Here is a 22,374-nt window from a genome sequence, read left to right on the forward strand (position 1 = left end):
GGTTATTAGTAGGTGTCCTTGGACAGATTAGAATGTGTGTGTTGTGTGGTGTTAATCTACTTTAAGGGGCATGATTATGAATCTCAGTCAAACACGGATGAGCACACACACACACACACACACACACACACACACACACACACACACACACACACACACACACACTTTTATTTGAATGTTGTGTGAATACCTAGTATATTTGTACATGTTTTTTCCTCAGAATGAAGAAAAAGTACACACACCACTGACTGAAAACACTCAAACACTCTTCCCTTTACACATGAACAATATAACTGGAGTGATTTTCCCTCAGGTGTATTTACACACCCAGATACTTACTGCCATTTTAATGTTCTTGCTTTCTGACTAGTCGAAGGAATAAAACATGAAATATGATGTATGGGATTATTCTGCTTTCACTAATAAACAGTTCTATTCACTAATTTGAAAAGGAAAAATTGGTGGGAGTATGAAGTTTTTTTTTAATGGTTTACAGTATTAAATGAACATGAATATGTTTAAAGTGAACATTTGTTCCTTAGGTAAAAGGTCAAATAGATGTATATACTAAAAAAAAGATTAAACTCCATCTGATAAAAAAATGTTTCGTTCTTTAAAATAGAAAAATTGAGATTATAGGATTATAGGGTAGATTTAAAAAAATGGAACATGGTCAAGAGTAATAACACTAATATGTTTAAACAATTACAAAATGCTAATGAGAAACAACAAATACTTACAGGAGTGCATATCTCCTTCTCAGGATAATGATCTTTTTTTATTTCCACATCTGAAAAAACATACACAGAGCTGTCACTTAGACATCATTAATTCGCATGCTGCATTTGATTAGAGGTCCTAATTCATATTTATGAAACCTTTAACCAGGAAACATATTTTAAAAATTGCCCATAAACTTGGACATTCCTCTTTCCTCCTCTGATTACAGTAAGTGACATCAGTTAAACACTATAACACTGACTCTAAATTTCAATGTTTTGAGAAAAGTAACATACACTATATCCAAAAAGAAATTCCCGAACACCTGACCATTAGATTTTTTTGTTCTTGCTGAAAATCCAATTCTACACTTAGTCTCCATTTTCTGTTATATAATCCTCCACTCTTCTGGATATAGATCGAGGGTCTTAGTAAAGTCAGGTACTGATGTAGGTGAGGAGGCTTGGGGTGCAGTCAGCATTCATATTCATCCCAAAGGTGTTTAATAGGGTTGAGGTCAGAGCTCTACAGCAGGCCAGTGATGATCTTCTACTATAACCCATGTAAAGCATATCTTCATGAAGTTGGCTTTGTGTACAGAAGCACTGACATGCTGGAACAGATTTGGGCATTTTAGTTCAAGTGAATGTCATGCTATGCACCCAAAGACACTATACACGTGTGTGCCTGCCACTTGATTACAGTTTGTAAAAAACCCACATATGGCTGGAAAAGTCAGGCATCCCAATATTTTGTACCATAAAGTGAAAACCATACAATATATCACAGAGAACTGGTTAGCTTGTTGCTGAACGAAGTTTCTTTAGCCACACTGTAGCTTGAATGCATAAAAATCACACCCCTTCTAAGGTAAACTGATGCAGCACTAAAATATCTGCATATTTTTACAGATGAAATACTTTATTTGTTTTAAAAATGCATTGTATTCTATTGGCAAAGTATTTTCCATTGTTTATATGGGATTCTATTTGCAAGCCACTGAACGTTTAAAATTTAGTAAAGCACTCAAATGCTAGCAGATGTTTGTACCTAACCGTAGCCACCAGAGGGCAGCAGTTGATTGCAGTAATCACTGGCGCACAAACTGTACACAGAAAGTGTGTTTCTAGACTCCAGCTGTATTCTATACACCTATAACAGTATATACTAGTGTCAAAAATACAGGCTGTCCGGCTTAAAAAATGCATTTAGTTGAAATATTAATCTTGTGAACAGAATACAATGTACTCAGTATTAGTATAGTATTCAGTATGGAGTATTCAGTATTGAGTATAGACCAATAAAAGAAAGTAAACAATAACAAAAAGGTTGTAATGAAACTGTGCATGTCCTAAAGCATTTTTTGTAGCATCATTTTAAAAGCACAGAGCTGTCAAAACAACTGACTAACATGTACTTTTTAAATTTAGCTACAAAACAGGTATTTAAAGTTATTTATAGACACTAAAATAGATGATAATATAGAATTACTGAAGCCCTTGAATCAGACACAATTTCTCAATCACGACATTAAACCTTCACCCCAAGTACCATATCTAGATGTGTAATATTATCTGGTTGAGTTCAGAAAATCAGGTTATTTGGTTACTTTCTTAGACTAAAAGTCAGAAAATCTTGCTCCTAAAATGTGAATGATGTTTATCTTGTGTTTGGGGAGGGTTGGAGCGAGTCAAACGTTGATTTGGAATCACAGGAAAGAAAGAAGGATCTGTGCTAGTGATGGAAAACTTGGATCATTTTAGTGAAAATGAACAAATAGTTTGAGTCATTTAGTTAAAAAATTAAATAAAAAGCTAACTTTAATAAGCAGGTCCCCCAACATGTTTACATACACAAGTTTGAATTAATAAGTCAAACATAATTTAAATATAAAAAATATATAAATTAAAGATGTTCGATTTTTAATGTTTGCAAAATTTTTTAGACGTGTAACTCCTGCTCTCACCATCTTCTGCTTTTGATGTTTTATCATGTTTCTGCATCGTGCATGTAGATGCGAGTTTCTCCTCATCTGTGGCGTGACGTACCGGCTCCTCCTGTTCTTCCTCAACCTACACACACACACACACACACACACACACACACACAGAGTGATGAATCACAGATTGGACAGTGTAAGTGACAGCGCTGCTTTACCAGAGCAACAGAGAAACAATAATAAGACCTTAAAGGATGGAAAGAAATAGAAAAGATAAACAAAATAAGTAAAAAGGGACAGAGGATAAGAAAGGAGACAGAGAAGGACAGGTGCAGAAATTATGTACAGATGGGGAATAAAAAGAAGAAAAAATAAAGACACAGAGTCATCAAAGTAAAGTCGAAAGTCAGGGAATACAAGTGATGGACAGACGGGATAAAAAAAGACAGAAGATGGTAAAGAAATGATAGAGAAAATATAGGATGAAAGGACTAAGGGATGGAGGGATACATTTTAAAAAAGGAGAGAAGGAGAGCAGTGACCTTTGCTGAGTCATTGCGCTAATACTGGATATACTGACTCAGCATCTCCATAAAAACGCAACACAGAGTATCTTTCTTTCCCTTTCTTTTTCTCTCACTATCTCTCTCTCTCTCTCTCTCTCTCTCTCTCTCTCTCTCTCTCTCTCTTTCTAGCAGACAAGGGTTATACCTGCTTGCAGACGTCCAGCACTAATGATGTGCTATCAAACTTCTTTACTTTGCATGTGTTCCTGCAGAGACACAGATACAGAGAGGAAAGGAGAGATAAAGAGAGAGATAAAGAGAGAGAGAGAGAGAGAGAGAGAGAGAGAGAGAGAGAGAGAGAGAGAGAGAGAGAGAGATGGAATCAAAATTAGCCTTGTAGCTCTAGAGCATAACTTCACACACACACACACACACACACACACACACACACACACACACATCAATAGATAACAAAATAAATCATTAATAAGACTGGACATGTGAAAAATGAGAAAACACACAAACACACACACACACACACACACACACACAAACTCTCACACACACACATGACCTGTTTATCAGCTGCAGAGACACCACAGGACAACCTGCTCGAGACTGACAGGAACCCGATAAAGCACAGGGACAGAGAGAGACAGAGAGAAGCTGAGAGAGAAGGAGAGAGACAGAGATTGAGAGAGTGAGAGAGAGAGAGAGAGAGAGAGAGAGAGAGAGAGAGAGAGAAAGATAGAGAGAGGGACAGAGGGACAGAGGGACAGAGGGACAGACAGAGACAGAGCGGATACTTACAGCAGCAAACAGAGAAAGCGTGCTTGTTCATTGGTCCTGATGAGAAGCACACAGGAGGATAGGAAGTGGAGGATGAGGTGAGGAAGTAAAGAAAAGGTTGGAGTGTTAGACATGAGAGCAGGAGGGAGGACAAAAGAAGAAAAGGTGTGACAGGAGATTAGTAAGCAACACACACACATTTAGAGTAAGCATATATAGAGCTTGATAGTGACCTCAGTGATCAAACAGACAGACAGAATAAAATGTATAGACAGAAAGACAGACAGACAGAAAAAGATGTTCAGCAGACTAAGTCATGTAGACACAGACAAGCAGGCAGAGATACAGATAGTCTGAGACATTACAGATTAAGACATTAGATAGACAGACGTGTAGACAGAAAAAGACAGAGAGACAAAAAATGTATAGACGTGCAAAAGGAGGGGTATAGACACAAAGACATACAGACAAACAGCTAAACAGACAAATATATAAAAATAAAAACATACAGACAGAGACGTAGACAGACAGACAGACAGATTTATAGACAAACAAAGAATGATACAGACATATAGGAACAGACAAGGGCAGACAGATGTATAAACAGGCAGAGACACAAAGACACAGATACGAAAACAAAAATAGACACAAATGTAAAGGCCATGAGAGACAGACAGACAGATGTATAGACAGAAAGAAAAACTTTGAGAAATATAGACACAGACAGAATGTCAGAGAATCAAAAAGACAAAGATGTATAGACAGACAGACGGACAGACAGACAGACAGTATTCATGCTGAAATTGCTCTCAGCCACTGAAAACATGAAATATGTATTAGTACATACTGATAGACTTTTATTCATTTACACGTCACTCACGAAATGATCTTGTCTTTGCTCTTCTTGGGCGACTGCCTCACTTTCCTCTCCTCCAACAGAGGGCACTCCTTGTTCTGTTCAACCTTCGGTTCCTCATCATTGGTTCTCTCTGAATCGCTGCTACCAATGATCTTGTTAGTTGGCTTGTAGGCATCCATCGAATCGTCAAAGTTATCCGGATCAAAATTGTACGACATTTTCGGGAGCGTCTGAGAGTTCTGGATGTTACTTTTACCTCCGAAAGGGTCGAAATTAGGGTCATCCCACTGGCTCGGGTCAAAATTGTAAGAAGTTTTGGGGAGAGGAATGTCATCCACGTTTGAAGCAGCACGTGTGTCGTGTTCTCCCGACGTCACCTTGGGCTTGGTTTTTTTAGACATGGGTTTGGTTCCAGCTTTTTTATTTCCTCGTTTCTGAGACGGAGACTTTTTGCTCTCTCCATCCTTGTCATCGAATGTAGACGTGTGTTCTGAATTTTCAGCTAGAGCAGCACTGGCCACGTTACATCCCTCTTCTGTTTCTGTAGGTTTAAGATTTTTATCAGTGTCCTCTTTTTGTCCATTTTTCAAAGATTCGTCTTCTACATGATGCTTTATATCAGGTTCAAAGGTGTACGATTTCTTGGGAAGAGGAATATCGTCCACATTTACAGGACTTTGTGAGACTGCTTCCACCTCTGTGGATTCAGGAATGAGAGAAGATTTCATCTTTGGAATTTCTGGAAGCAGGCTGTTACAGTCCAAATCATCTGTCTCTGGTTTTGGACAACTGTCCTGGTTAGCAAGTTTCACCTCTGCAGTTACAGAAATGGCCACAATGTCCTCCTCTGTGAAGAGAAACAGAGAGAGTTAAAGTTATTACTCATAGAAATCCAAATAATATTGAATTCTGTCCAAGTGTATAACAGGTTGCCGAGAGAGGAGTTGTGGTATTGTATGAGGAAGTTGGGTGTGGCAGAGAAGTATGTGAGGGAGGTACAGGATGATAATAATAATCATACTTATATTATTGCATAAATAAGCTTATGCAATCTCTCTCTCTCTCTCTTTTTCTCTCTCTCTCTCTCTCTCTCTCTCTATAATAACACATTGAGGGCATGCACATCTTGCTTGCATTTTCAGCAAAAATCTAGGGTTAGACCTGAACCCTGTCTTCTACTTCTGCCTTTTTCAAACTATCTACCTGCATGTCTTCCCTCACCACATCCATAAACCTCCTCCTTGGCCTTCCTCTTTTCAACCTTCCTGGTGGCTCCATCCTCAGCGTGCTGACATGTATGAGGCAGTGTGACAGCAGTGAAGTGTGCAGTTGGGAACAACAGACTGGTTCAAGGTGGAGTTTGGACTGCATCAAGGATCGGCTCTGAGCCCTTTCCTGTTTGCAGTGGCGATTGACGGACGAGGTCGGACAGGAGTCTTCGTGGACTATGATATTTGCGGATAATATTGTGATTTGTGGTGAGAATAAGGAGCAGGTTGAGAAGAGCCTGGAGAGGTGGAGGTACATGTTGGAGAGAAGGGGAATGAAAGTCAGTAGGAGTAAAACAGAGTACATGTGTGTAAATGAGAGGGAGGGCAGTGGAGTGGTGCGGTTGCAGGGAGAAGAGGTGGTGAAGGTGGAGGAGTTCAGGTACCTGGGGTCAACAGTGCAAAGTAATGAAGTTAGAGAAGTGAAAAAAAGTGTGCATGCAGGGTGGAGTGGGTGGAGAAGAGTGGCAGGAGTGATTTGTGATAGAAGAGTATCTGCAAGAATGAAAGGACTATAGGACTGTGGTGAGACCTGCTACTGTATGTTGTATGGTTTAGTGACATTGGCAAGAGTTAAAGATGCTGAGATTTTTATTGGGAGTGACGAGGATGGACAGGATTAGAGACAAATTTATTAGAGGGACAGAGCATGTAGGACGTTTTGGAGACAAGGTGAGGAAGGCGAGATTGAGATGGTTTGGACAAGTGCAGAGGATTCACATGGGGTATATCAGTAGGAGAATGCTGAGGATGGAGCCACCAGGAAGGTTGAAAAGAGGAAGGCCAAGGAGGAGGTTTATGGATGTGGTGAGGGAAGACATGCAGGTAGATGGTTTGAAAAAGGCAGAAGTAGAAGACAGGGTTCAGGTCTAACCCTAGATTTTTGCTGAAAATGCAAGCAAGATGTGCATGCCCTCAATGTGTCATTATAGAGAGAGAGAGAGAGAGAGAGAGAGAGATTGCATAAGCTTATTTATGCAATATAATAATATAATTATGATTATTATTGTATAATCTGAAAAAAAGGAAATTCTGCCCTCAACTGTAAGTGAAGGACCATAAATTTTTATTTATTTTTGTTTATAATTGAAAAACACCTTTGAGAAAGCAGTGTATAAAAGCATACAAAATGCATTTAAAATTTGTAAATCTTTGTAGGCTCACATTATATTCTGGCAATTAATTTCTAATTTTGCCCAATATATCACATGTATATCTATAATAGTTATCACTGAGTTTCAGGAGAGTTTTCCACAAAGGACCAAAGTAAAAAGATTTTAATGAAGAATTTCACAATTCTTTATACACCAAACACCATGCACAGTCAAAACAGTTAATACGTGTAAGGATACACCGTACGATGGAGTTCAGCTGTAGTATAAGAGTTCTTAGAGGAAGTGTATTGTCAAAGCAGCAGAACAGACTTCCTCTGTGTTGAAAAGAGGAAATGCATCACTCAGGACACTTCAACAATGGCCTCCTTTTTCTTTCCAGCCTTTATAAACACATCAGCACCACAAACTAAAATACATCATCGCACTGAAACACACCCTGAACATGCTGAACCCTAGAAAACTATTTTTAGTAACCGAGCACAATAAATGTCTTTTCTTCCAGTTGAGAAAAAACCCTCACAGCACACACACATTTTATATCAATCAGGTCAAACAACTTTATGGAATAAAGCTTTAAAAGAATTATGCTCTAATCAGATAAATGTTGACTACATGCTGATATAAAAAGTACCACGCTTTCCCTCTTATACTAGAAAGTGGGCGGGGCTAACTTTAAGTACACTTAACGCAAAACGTCATTTATATCTGAACATGTCTTTAAAATCAGAGACATAGCAAGTGAATTAGCTGGAAATTTTATAATATTTTTTTATAAAAGTTTCTCACAAACCTAGAGTCCAATTTTAATGCGTACAGAGTAGAAATGTCTGGGATAAACTTCCAAAAGCTGAAAATCTGTAGATTTGGGAAGACGAATTAAAAAAAATCCCAGACAATTTTATTTTGAACACAAGTAATTCTCTAACCCCATCAGATTTGTGCCCTCAGGATTTATCTTGATAATCAGAAACCGAAGTGTTTTTAATGTAGACAGGAAAAAAATAATTTTAATATGACATCACAGCGCCAACCAAGTGTTACACCTGTTAAGATCATACAAGGACTCATGCCTGATGACTGCTGATAATTACAGCTTGCTACAGGATGCTACAGGGTACTACTGGTTGATAAAGATTGATAAAGGTTCTAAAAGGTTACTAAAGGTTGTCACAGGCTGTTAGAAGTTCCTACATGTAATTCACGACTATTATAGGACTATAAGAATATTATAACACTATAAATTGCTAAAGGAACCTATAGCTTGTTAACGTTTTTTAAAGATCACTACAGGTTGTTACAGGTTAATGCAGGTTCCTCAGAATAACTAGATGCTGTTAAAGGTTGTTACAATTTACAACAGGTTATTACAGGTTACTACAAGCTGGTTCAGGTTACTACATGTTATTAGGATTAACTACAGGCTTTCACAGGTTGTTACACGTTACTATACTGTAGGTTTTTACAGTTTATTTTAGGTTTATTTTATGTTACAGGTTATTCCAAGTTCTTAAAAGTAACAAGGTTGTTACAGGTTGTTACAGATTACTATAGATTGTTACAGGTTACTACAGGTACTTAAGAGTAACTAGAGGTTGTTATAGGTTGTTACAGGGGATTACTGGTTCTTAATAGTAACTAGAGGCTGTTACAGGTTGTTACAGATTACTACAGGTTGCTACAGGCTATTATAGGTTCTTTAGAGTAACCAGAGCCTGTTACAGGTTGCTACAGGCTATTAAAGATTCTTAAGAGTAACTAGAGGCTGTTACAGGTTGTTACAGATTACTACAGGCTGTTACATGTTGCTACGGTCTATTATATGTTCTTAATATTAACTAGAGGTTGTTCCAGGATGTTTCAGGTTACTAAGGGGTAAGGGGGTACTATCTAGAGTACTAGTGCAGTAAAGTACTAGAGTACTAGTGCAGTCCATCTGCACTAATATTTTATTATCTGCACTGATATTTTATCTATCATCGGCACTAATATTTATTTATATGTATATGTATCTATATAAACCTTACATACTGTACATCCTGTATATATATATATATATATATATATATATATATATATATATATATATATATATATATACACACCTTATATACTGTACATCATGTATACTGTATCTGTATATACCTTGTATACTGTTTTTGCACATTTATTTTTACTGCCTTAGCCTTATAACCTTCTACTGGTTGTACCTTTACAACAGTGTCTGCACACTTCTCATTGCCATAACCCTAGAACTGTCTAATTGTACTTTTCAACACTGTCTGCACTGTGTTATATATACATGCTGTACATACTAAATATTTATCTGCATTTGTCAATTTGCACAATTGCTACTATTTGCACTTCTAGCAGATGCTAAACTGCATTTCGCATCTACAAGTTCTCAACAGTAACTAGAGGTTGTTACAGGTTGTTACAAGTAACTACAGTTTGTTACGAGTTGCTGTCTTTGTTAACCGTCTTCCACATAGTAACAAAAAAACAAAAACAGACTAGCGAGTGCTGGTATGTGATGGTGTTCTTTCTTTTAGGTTTCTTTAAAAGTTTACTCGGTACTCTGTGCTGCTTTATAGTAGCTCTGCTTCCACTTTGAACTTTTATGAGCATTTAAAGAAGCTTAATAACACGCTGGCAAAAGCCATCTGCGTCCAATCACGCTGCTGCCGATTTACTGCTCATGGCCATGTGTCAAACACACGCAGATGAATCTTGGTAGATCTTCAGGTGATTTTTCACACTCTCCACTGTTGCTAAGGCAACAACAGAAAGAAAATAGAGAACACAGCTCTATCTCTACGTCTATGTGTGTGTGTGTGCTTAGAAAAAAATCAACATATATATCTTTTAGGAAAAAGCGTTGTCCTTTCTGTACCTGTGATGAGATTTTTGGTTGGTGCCAGTGGTTCATGGACAGGTGACGCCGTTTCAGGCGTCTCAAAATGACCCTCGGAATCCGAGCTGGAAAAAAAAAACAGTAAAATATTAATATATTTTGTTTCATATATTTACACAGTATAATTCACACATCAAGGTGTTCACCAGGTGTAAAGTCATGCCTTCTTTGGAATTCCACTAGGATTTAAAAACACTGAGGCCACGCCTACTTCACTAAGACTGATGGGCACAAAGGTCACACCTCCTTCAGTGGGACTGCTAGGCATGGAGGGCATGCCTACTTTATTTAGAGTGACAAGCAAGAGCTTTTTACGCACACAAACACCCACACCCACACACACACACACACACACACACACACACCACACACACACACACCACACACACAAACAACCCACCCCCACACACACACAGAAAATAATGACTGCAGCTCTGCGTCAGATAAAGATCTGAGTCACTCAGTGTGTGAGTGTGTTTGTCTGATGAAGTGCTCTGTAGATTTGGGCAAGTCAGTGTGAAGAGCCACAATCATTCAAGGAATGTGGAAGGAAAAGAAAATTAAAAGGGAAAAACAAGGGAAAAGAGAGGAGACGAAGAGAAAGTCTACAGAAGGGAACGTTAGCACAAAGGCAGGATGTAAACAGCAGAGCTCTTACTAAACTGCCAAACCACAGCTGCTCTTCTCCTCATCCCCACACACACACACACACATTTTTGCCTGACGAAAAAGACAGTCACTGGTAAGAGAAAGGATTCAGGACACGGAAGGAATTGCTTCAGGTGGCAGTCCCCTTCATTCTGAGAGTTTCCTGAAAAATTACACAATTTTACAAACCCAAGACTATAAAAACAAGGCAGCGGCAATGTCTTGCTGTTAAAAAAATAAAATAAAAAAATAAAAAGAGGAACTGCTACGAATTTAGTGGCACTGGCACCAGACTATTGCTTTCTTGATAGTTGTTTAATTTCTGAGCCTTTTGCTTTAGAAAAAACAAAAAATTTGTGTATTTTGGATTAATCTGGATCATCAACCTTGTAATTTGGTAACCAAACAGCAAGGTCTCAGCAATATTTCTGCTATCGTGACTGTTGAGCACAGTGTTACAGATTTGTTACACATTGTTACAGGTTGTGAAGGCTTGCTTCAGGTTGCTATGAGTTGCTACACGCTACTGTAAAAGGTTAGTACAGATTGTTACTTTGTTTACATGTTGTTACACGTTGCTACAATTTCTTAAGGGTACTATAGGTTACTACAGATTGTTACAGTTTACTATAGGTTACTATGGGTTGTTACAGATTACTGCAGGTTGTTACAGGTTACTATAGGTTACTATGGATTGTTACAAGTTATTATAGGTTACTACGAATGTTACAGGTTACTATCGGTTACTACAGATTGTTACAGTTTACTATAGGTTACTATGGGTTGTTACAGATTACTGCAGGTTGTTACATGCTGCTACAGGTTAGCACAGGTTGTTGATTCTTTGCCTTTGTATTTAAGTTTAAACTTAAGCATTAGTGCCATGTCATCACCAGTCCTCACATATAAATCCTTGTGTTTATCATTTTTTGATGCACTGCTTGTCAGGCATTTGAAAAAACAGAATGTCTTACAGTACTATCGCCACCTACAGGTTTTGTATATTCATGTAGATGAGCTTTATTTTTATTTACACTCATATTCTAAAAATGTTTTCAACAAAAGTACCTGTATATGAGTATGGACGAGGCATCAGACCGACTTGTGTGTAAACACAGCTAACGGAGTTGAGTCAGACTATAAACACAACTATATATGGACTTGTTTTATGTAAACATCAGTTTAAACATCACAGAATAATCAAGTATTAGGCATAAAACAAGAGTTCGAGCTAACTTGTATATGCTACCAAGATGATGCCTTAAACTGACTCATGGTTGTTCACATTTGGATCCTCACTGGATCTTCTCTGTAGCTCATTATAGGCAATCCTGATGAAATCAGATAACCCCCAAATTTCAAGTCCCCTCCTGATGGCCAAGTGTGTGTATGTGTATGTGTGTGTGTCTACATATGCAAGGGGAAGAAAAGAAAGAGTTAAACCTGTCCAGCCTGAATGCCTGTTGATCTTTAGTCATGCTGTCTTTAGAGATGACTTGCCTGAAGCTCTGAGATCTCTCCTCTTCCTCATTATCATCATCTTCTTCTATCTCTCCATTTTGGACGTCGTTGTCGTCATGCTCATCCTCTTCTGCTCCTTTCATGGCAGACCAGGTCCATTTGGCCCACTGCATTGGTGACAACCACGACATCTCTTCTTTCAAAAATGCACACACACGTCTTTACTGATCAGCAGTCGAGCTTGTGTCTCTCTCTCTCTTTTTCTGTCTTTCAGTCTCTCTATCCTCCTACGTCCTCGGGTCGCATTTCATCGCAATTTCTTCCTTTTTAAAATTTCCGTCCTCTTATTTCAAGCTTGGTCTCCTTGGTCCTGTGTTTGTCTTCCCCTCTCTCCCTCTCCCTCTCCTTCTTGAGATGTGTTTCTCCAGCAGCAGGAAACTTCACGTGGCACTCAAGTCACGTTTCTTGCCACTTGCTTATTTTCAAGACGTTTGTTTTCTTCTTTTGATGTCAAGCCTCCTTGTCTTTCTCTCTTTCTCTCTCACTCACTCACAGTTGTTTTGTCACCTTCATTCTAAAACATTCTCTTGTTTTCTCTTCTGAATTCTTCCGGCTGTCTGTTTGTTCTCCACGGACGGTTAAAGTGTCTTCCTCTTTTTCTGTCAGCTTCCTCTCTCTCTCTCTCTCTCTCTCTCTCTCTGTTCTCTCAACTCAGAATACCATAGCACTGATCAGCTGTCTCCCTCTCCCACCCTCTTTCCCCTCTAGGTTTGGATTGGACTATTTGGGAGAAAGCGACGGGGGAGAGACCAGAGAGTTTCTATTCAAAAGGTTTTTGAAAAAAAAAAGCTCATTTTTTTCAGCTTGGCTGGTTTAGCAACCCTCCCCCAATTTTCTGATCAGTGGTATGGTCCTAGTCAGGCAGACCTTGGGCAGCTTCAATCAGAATGCAAAATTAGGGGGAACCAACGCAGCGTGAGAAAGTGTGTGTGTGTGTGTGTGTGTGTGTGTGTGTGTGTGTGTGTGTGTGTGTGTGTGTGTGTGTGTGTGTGTGTCAGAGATACAGACCAGGAGAACATGACTTTGTTGGTATATGTATGTGTGAGTGTGTGAGTGTGAGTGTGTGTGTGTGTGTGTGTGTGTGTGTGTGTCTCTATGGTTACAGCAGTGAGGCTGTGGAATGCAAATCTCGATTAACCATCTCCAATCCTGAACATTCTCTCTCTCTCTCTCTCTTTCAAACACACACACACACACACACACACACACACACACACACACACGAGTACCTGTTTGGCATGGCTTTTAGTGCCCTGCCTGAGGCAATCTCTGTTCTCATCTCGGCAATGACTCCACAACCCCCCGTCCTGGGCTGCATGAATGCTTTCCCATGCCCCTATTTACCCACCATCCATGGTGACAAAACCAACGGCCATGCAAAGTGCACAGACAAGGGAATGTTAAGGACCAAGAGAAAGTAATGGAGTTCAAGAACAAATGGATATTAAAGGAGTGTGAGTACAAGGAACAAAAAAGAGAACTTATGGACCACCATACTAAAAAGAAAAAAAAGGCAAAAAAAAAAGAAAATGGCAATCCTGAGTTTTGGAATGAAACATTCCAATTAAGGAAGTGGTATTATAAGAATCAATGTTGGATAATGATCGATAAGAGTTTCTGTTATTACTTTATTTATTTATTTGTTTGTATGTATTGTCCTGTAACAGCATGCTTGAAGTGCTTTATTCCTTTTATACCACTGCAATGTTTCATTGACTGCAATTCAAGTACTTTTTAAAGAAGTGCATTAGGCCCTTTTGTATACATTTATTTGTTTCATTCAGTACATGAAGGTACGAAATGTTTTGCCATTACAGATATAAGTGCTAAATTCTTTATTGATCTAATTAACAAGTATTAAATATAATAGTGAATATAAATCAATATAATAAATGTAATTTTAAATAGAACCTAATGAAATGCTTTTACTGCAGCATAGCAAACACACAACGCATTTATCATTCAAGTGGTTAATGTCAGAAGAGTAACGTAGAACAGTTAGCTAGCATGTAACCATTAAGCAGTTCTTATAAAACACAGAGAACCGAAACAAGTGAGAACAAGTCAAAAATATTATTGTTCCCCTCAGAAGTGTTGATATATAGATTTAATAATACCTTAAGTACACTTAGCAGTGAATTTAAGGTCTGACAGAATCACAAGAATCACTTTCATTGTTTGAATTATACCACAAAGACAAAACCTGTATGTGAAACCATACTTTAGCAATCGCAATGGTTACATTATGTTGGGCTAACATCACCTAGCAGTTAGCTATCCATGCTTCCTTGCATACCCCTTATTAACTAGCTAATGCTAACTATGGGGAAGATTTCATCTTTGTCTAATGAAGTTGTAAACCTTTATAAACAAAAGTAGAATTTACAAAGAAAGTCGACAAGACAGGACAAATCAAGAATGTAATTATCCTCCTAAATATGTTGATATATCACAAAAGCTTCATATACAACCTGAATAACACCTGGATTACATTTAGCATAAACTGCTAAATGACTTCAGCTCTGACAAAACCACAAGAACCGTTTTGGAAAGTTTTGTTGTCTGGATTAAACCACAGAAGTGAGCAGTTCATGCAGAACATTCTAGCAAACACTAACTATATCTGAACAATCATTTTGGCTACAGTTTGCCTGGCTAACATCACCTAGCAGTTAGCTAACCATGTTTCGCAGCACACTCTATTAACTACTTCTAACTGTAGGAAAGATTGCATCTGTGTTCAATGATATTGTTAACCAGGATATACAATAAAAAAAATTACAGATATGAAATATGAAATGTAATGTTTTTGTATATACTGAAACTGAATTATGACCTAGAACAATACTGTCAGAGACACAGCACAGTACATTCTTCTGCCAAAATAAATGCTAAAAATAAAGCACGCATGTCAGGCTGTGTGTGTGTGTGTGTGTGTGTGTGTGTGTGTTGGTGACTGTTGCTATGCTCAGTAGCACAAACAATCTCATCACATGATGAGAATTGGCATGCTACGTCTATAACGAGCACTCAGATGGGTCGAGTGGGGAAAATAGATCATTGCCAGTAGCTTTGTCTGCTTATGTAACAGTGTGTCATGACAGCAGAGGAGTGTTAGAAACAGAGGACATATACTCTGGAAAATGGTGGATGATAAAAATGCAGAATTTCATTTTCAGAAAAGGATCTCAGTAAATGAGATATTTATGTAGGAATGATACTGAAGGAGAGGGAATACAAATTGGAAATGAGTATATAAGGGTGTGAGCTCATTCTCTGAGCATTTAAACCTGATAATTAAGCCGGTATTTCCCAATTAACTGACAAATAACTAGAGTCTAGACTGGAAGTGATGTGACATAGCACGACATTAAGCCTTCTGTAGCTTGATCTTAATTAGCCAATGAGTCATATTATTGCCTAGAATATTTAACACATACTGGAAATAAGCATCTCCTAATAAGCTAATTACAGAGTCCCACATTGCACTACAGCATTATTTTATAAGTGGGTTTTTATAATCAGAGTAAAGCTATTCTAAATCGCTTCTTAAACTTAGAGAGCACAATACAGCACAATTAAGTATAAGGTATAGGGAGCTGAATCCCAAATATTTCTCTAGGACCTAAAGTTTACTAGGTAGAACACTAGAAAGTGCACCCACAGTATGTAGGATGGTCCAGCTTCCTATTGGATATAGTGTGCACTACATAAAGTGTAGGAGCCATGCACTTTTGTACAGCATGCGTACAGAGTGGACGTTTGGTACAATGAGATACACTTGATGTAAATATCTCAAATTCTATTCTAGTGCACTTATATAAGAAAATAGAGCAGAATCCTAAATGCCACTACTGTGAAATACAATAGTTCCTTAAATTAAGAGTAAAACACATAGCATGCTTAATGTAGTGTACTTACATATACATACAATATAAATCAGCCCCATTATATATATATATATCTCTCTGTTCTGGATCTGGATCTGTTTTATAGCATAACAAAAAAGGAAGTTATAATTTCATGGCTTATGTAGTGTACTCTCTTCTTATTAACAAAATTTGGAACTACGTAATGTGTAACAGCAATTCATTTATACCCTTAGTATAGGAATAAATGAATCCCAAATGTTTCTCAGATAAACATGTAGTGAATTGCATAGGAGTTTTATTTCCCTATTCTACTCTTTTTGGTGTATTAATTTATATATATATATATATATATAGCTGCATTTTGGACACTTGACTAGATTGGGTGTAGTGGTTTTGTCTGCTTATTAAACTCTACGTAGTCTTAGTAGTCTGATTGCAGTTTGGTGTTTGCGGTTTGCTTCTTTTGAGGCTAGTTATCATCTTCGCACAGACTGCTGAGACTAGACTGTAAAAATGATTACACACGTTTATATATAATGTGCACAATATGGTTCAGTATTACTATTTGCACAGAGTAAAAAAATAAAGAAAGAAAGAAAAATAAAAACAGCAGAATAATTCCCCCTACAAAAATGAGACCTGTCTGAAGCCGATGCTCACTGCGAGTGACTGAGGCAAAACCTATTATATAAGGCGCAGTGAGCAGAAATGAGGCAGACGAAAATGTGCTTTGAATTGGACAACAGTTTATGAGCTCTGATCTTTCCAGATGGCCACCCAGACCCTCCTGGAACTATTTTTCTTTTCATGTTTTATTTTCCTTTTTGTCTACAATGAACGTGAGGCTGAGATTCCACTTCAGCAGCCGACCAGAACCGAATGAGCATGGGTCAGATTTCATTTTCAACGTTTTGGACAAAAGCCACAACAGGAGCCAGGGACAGAGGGATAAAAAGGTGGGGAAAAAGAAGACCCCAGAGGAAAAAAGGCTTAAGCATGTGTGTTGGTGTGTGTGATGACCATTTCCTAAAATGCAGTGTCGCTGAGAGTCTGGAAAAAGCCCTACAGAAATTGTTTTGTGAGTTTAAGTATCCTCCTGTGCCTCAGTATCAATCTATCCAATCAAGCCTTAGCTTCATGCGTTTGAGGGCTGAGCGGAAAAAGAAGGAGTCTGTCAAGGAAAGAATGCTAAGGCCGGTTTGTGTGTGTGTGTGTGTGTGTGTGTGTGTCTTTCTAATTACTGAGTAGAGACTTTCTGTGGTGCTCCAAAAGCCACATACAGAAACGCCCTGCCCTGGTTCAACCAGATGTGATGGGGTTGGGTTCATTTAGTTAGAGTCTGATCTTTTTTGACTTAGCCCTAGTTTGGACTTTTTTCTCTTTTGTCTTTGGCCTGGTTTGTTTCAGTTTTGGACTCAATTATTATATAATTAATATATTATAAATTAAAATTGTTGTTGTTTGGTGATATTTGATCAAATCGGTGCCTTGCTTTGTAAATTGATTTATGATTCAGTACAGGTGAATAAATATATTGAAATTTTGAGTTGAGCCTATTTTGACCTTTTTTGATGTAGTAAATAAATTTAGTTTGCCAAGTTATGATTTGTCTAGGTATTTTGTCTAGGTTTTCTCTAGTTTATTTTGCCATTTATTCAGTATTATTATTATTATTATTATTATTATTATTATTGTTACAATTTGAGTAACCTTGTGTGTTTAATCTTGTCTTTATATGACCTTCAGTTTAGAATTTTTTTTTGAATGGATTTGAAAAAATAGATTTCCATTTCCATTTTGAGTTTGTTTTGGGGATCTATTTTTTCTTTATTTTTTTTTTCTAGATTGTCCTACTTCTTTAGTTAACTTCAGCTTATTGTAAGTGCTTCTCTGTTTAATTGTCAGAGAAGCGAAATGTAATTAAAAAAGGAAAAAAAAAAGAAAAAAAGGTGAACCGTGAAAATGTATGGAATCTCAAAAAGCCACAGCAGGGTGTGTGCAGTCTGACACTGATTTACAGATACAGGCCTCTAATGACGGTCTGGTGGAGAGATGAGTTAGAAAACGACCAGCTTGACGTTCCTGAAAATTGGCTAATAAGCAGTTAGTGCATGAGATAATGCTCGACATAAATCAGCACCCCTTAGCTAACATCCCGGCAGGAGATACAGAGATGCTGGCTAGAGGAACACTAGAATTTAAAACATCGGATGTTATAGCAGATACATGCATCTAGAGGTTAATTTATACTGTGTGGCTTCATGTAGACTCATACATTGTTGTCAATGTTGCACATAGGGCAAATAAGTGACAGCAGCATTAAAAACTAAAATGCGACCAATATTAATATAGCCGAATATGGCCTACATGTAAATGAGCTAATTGAGCCTAAAGGATTAAACTGAAAATACACAAAGTAAAAAAAAAAAAAAAAAGCTTATCGAGAGGACAGGCACTATCTACATAACTAGCGGAAAAAAACAAAAGAGATATATAAATGCTTCTGTAGTTATGTATCTAGCTAATATATATCTTTAAATATACTCCTATACCTCGATCACTGCTCAATTATAAAGTTGCTCCTCCTTTTCCAATTCTTTGTTGTACCTTGTTGTATGTTTTGGACCACACTGTTGCAGTATTTTGTGGAAATGTTTGTACATACATAAGTCTATCTCTCTACTACTATCATCACTTAGCATTATAACATGATATTTCTCAGATGAGGAGGAGAGGGTGGGGTAGGTTAGCATAGGACAGTGGGGATTTATGAAATGTTGAAATACGCATAAGCACTGATATTATTGTGAAGATATCTGCAGAAAGTGCAAGTCATTTCATTGTGGAAATGAATGACCATTAATGAAGAGAAAAAAAGATTTTCCTAACAAGCAACCAAATATTTTAAATCAAATCCCATAAATACAATGAGTGAGTTGTTGACTGCATTTTATATACACAATACATTTACACTGATGGCAATTATCAGACCCCCTTATTCAAAGTGACTTACAACCGAATAGCTTTGGGGTTAAGGGCCATGCTCAGGGGCCCTTAAGAGAGTTGGGCAACTTGTTGTGGCTGAAATTTGAACTCACAACCTGTGGATCCAAATTCCAATACCTTAACTACTAAGCTACAGTACCACCTCCCCAAAAGTTTGTGGATACTTGACCTAAAGATTCGTATATGCTTTATGATCATCTCATTCGGGATTTGCTGTCATAATAACCTCTATTAGGTTTTGGACTAGAGACTTGTGCTTATTAAGAAACAAGGGTGTTAGTAAAGTCAAGTACTATTGTAGGGTGTTGGGCCTGGGGTGCAGTCAGCATTCCAAATCATCCCAACAGTGTTCAGTGAGGTTGAGACAGTAAACACTATTCACATGTGTACATTTACATCTTCCTTACAGCTACACTGTCATTTCCATTTTTTATTTATTATTTAATTGTTTTTAATTGTGATATGGAAATAGAACAAGTGATTTCAGCCAGAAACCCAAAAATCTGACTCACAAATTCAGCTAATAAAGTTAGCAAACACAAGAAACACCCAGTCTGTAGCCCCAGCAATGACTTCACACTTCCAATCCAATCTACAAAGCTCTGACAGAGTTCTTTCTAAGGTGAATCCTGGAGCTACAGAAACACATAAGGAACCTGTTTGTAAACTCGCTAAACCTGAGTTCTCAGGCTGTTAAACACATGAATGGTTGCTTCTGTTTGTGTCTTTAAAATCAGCAAAAAGTCTTCTGGGGGAGTAAAGTAGGGCGAGTCGAGGTCACAGGAAGTGTGGGGAATAACGGACGGAAAACAGACCTGACTGCAACAGAAAGAACAGGAAGTGAGCAAGCGAGCCAAGACGTGTTCAGGGAGCCACAAATAGCAGCAATGGGGATAAATGTATGAGTCAGACAGGACCAATGCCCTAAAAATGCACACATATACACGCACACGCACGCACGCACACACACACACACACACACACACACACACACACACACACACACACACACACACACACACACACACAAACAGCAAAAAATGCTAAGCAGCATCTCTATTTTGATCAAAAAAATAATTATAATAATTTGGCCAATAAACTGCTGATTTGAAAAGGCTCCTTCTCAAAGCACTAGAGCTCCTGACAATCAATTATCACGGTCGACCAATAAGGGTTTTTCTCTGGCTGCTGCTGATATTTAGAAATCAGGGCAGCCGGTGGCCTATAAATATGATGCCGATTTTTTGGGGCCAATGTGTTTGACCAGACAACACCCCCCCCAAACATTAATTGAAGAACCGGTTACCAGGTTTTTGTACCCGTGCCCACCTGTAGCCTAAACCAGAGCTGGTTGAAGGCTCACTGACAATAAGGTTCCAAAATGTACTCGCATTCTCTCTCCAAAAGTAGCATCATATTTAACTAATAAAATATATAAAGCTAGATTAAGAACGGTTGATGAAAACTTAAAGCCTGGGACACAACAATATGAAGGTTGGCCTTCTGGGAATGTCGCAGGGGATTGGGTGTTTCGAGTGTCGGTCAGCTTTAGTTTTGTTCCGCACCGTTGGCTCTGGTCGGAAGGCATCAGCTGTTTCTTGGATGATTCTGCATGTCGAATCAGCGGCGAAGCTTGTTGGCATAATAGAGAATTTGATTGGCTTCATCTTAGCAACTTAGCAGACCTGATTGAAAAAAGCTAAACGAATCCAGAAATACTGCTTGCTTTATATATTTACAGTTCCCTGTTTGGATAACAAATGCAGACTACTGCCACCTGCTGGTAAGGGAGAGTTATGTTCAGATGAGCCTGCCTAATAACCGGCCTAATTTGCAGCACAATCGGCCGATGCTGATTAATTAAAAAATGCACAAAACAAAATCGGCCCAAATCTCGACCTCTACACATGGTTCCCTGTATTTGGGAAGGTTGTGGCCCTTGAACATTTTCTTAATTAATTAACTTTAACAATGATGTAATGGTAATGAATGGACATTCGGGTTCACCCAGATAAGGACGGGTTTCCTTTCGAGTCTTATGAACCTTCTCCTGAAGTTCTCTTCCTCATACTATCTCAAAGAGGATTTCTTTATCATCGTCACCACTGGCTTGCTCATTAGAGATAAACTTATAAGGGATAAACACACATACAGTGATTTATAAATTTAAAATGTATATTCGTAAACTATTCTCTTCAATGAAGGTGCTTTGGGACAAGCTCCATTGTTTAAAGTGCTATCCAAATAAAAATTAAATTGAATGAAAAGCCTCTTCTCTCTTTAATCTCTCTTTAGTCACAGAGTGGAAAAATAACAACCCATTTGTACCCAGAAGATGATATAAAAATGAAAGGATTTGTTACATCTGGTTCAGTCATAAAAAATCTCTCTAAGCACTTGATTGGCTCTCCGGACCCCAGTGCTGTAGCTGGACATGCTTCTCCATTGTATTCTGACCAAACTTGCTGGGCCTCAGATGTACGTGTGGTACACGTGTTTCCGTCCCTTAACATCTCTATGTTTGCAGTGGTAGATTTGCAGATCTAGTCTGCCAAAACCAAACCTTTTAACACACCTCTCACATGATTCAACTCTTGCTATCTTCATCCTAAAAGCTTTTATGGCTGGAATATATTTAAACAACAAAAGCTTAAAGCTGTTTTTGTATGTGTATTCAGCAGCAGCAGCAATTGTCCAGAGTTCAAGTGACAGTGGAAAGCTTTTAGTAAGCTGAGTGTTTCCAAACCAACTGATATGGCAGCTGGAGTACAGCAAGTTAGAGTACAGTAAGTTGTTCATCAGTGATTTTTAAAGAACTGCATGTTTTTCATGCATTTACAATTGAATTTCTTTCATTAGTTCACCATGTATATCAATATAGGACACATATGCTAGCATACACATCTTTGGTATACTGTAGACATGTCCCAAACTACACAGGAAATATATCATCATCACCTTCAGTCTACCATGGACATGTTCTAACCATTATGTAGGCCACATCCTGAAAGCCTTACTATTAAAGTTATGGATGTCTCCCAAACAATTGTATATTTTCACTCTATTGGCTTGGTACTTATACAGCTGCCTTTCTTTTTTATTCATTTATTGATATTTAAAAAGGAGAAAAACAAAGAATATAAACTGTACTGAACTGTAATACTGTGATGTCTTCATTACCACACGCTCATGGTGCCATCTAGTGGACAAAAAGCAAACT

The 22,374-nt window shown here is 38.0% G+C and overlaps 1 protein-coding gene across 6 annotated transcripts in view; it reads right to left on the reverse strand.

The window, feature by feature from the left end:
- Nucleotides 1–22,374, reverse strand: part of tacc1 (transforming, acidic coiled-coil containing protein 1) — a 45,729-nt gene that overhangs the window by 7,147 nt on the left and 16,208 nt on the right. For 2 of the 6 annotated variants that reach the window (XM_046860713.1, XM_046860712.1), the window contains exons 2-7: nt 10,087–10,172; nt 4,835–5,660; nt 3,976–4,011; nt 3,371–3,431; nt 2,687–2,792; nt 741–790 (exon numbers count right to left, since the gene is read on the reverse strand). In XM_046860713.1, the coding sequence (XP_046716669.1) occupies nt 741–790; nt 2,687–2,792; nt 3,371–3,431; nt 3,976–4,011; nt 4,835–5,541 (960 nt within the window). In that variant the 5' untranslated portion in view covers nt 5,542–5,660; nt 10,087–10,172. Of the gene's footprint in view, nt 1–740; nt 791–2,686; nt 2,793–3,370; nt 3,432–3,975; nt 4,012–4,834; nt 5,661–10,086; nt 10,173–12,198; nt 13,150–22,374 lie in introns of those variants that run through there. The other 4 variants (XM_046860708.1, XM_046860711.1, XM_046860710.1 and 1 more) reach the window with 4 other exon arrangements.

The sequence above is a fragment of the Silurus meridionalis genome, chromosome 11 (genome assembly GCF_014805685.1).
Source record: "Silurus meridionalis isolate SWU-2019-XX chromosome 11, ASM1480568v1, whole genome shotgun sequence".
NCBI classification, from domain to species: domain Eukaryota; kingdom Metazoa; phylum Chordata; class Actinopteri; order Siluriformes; family Siluridae; genus Silurus; species Silurus meridionalis.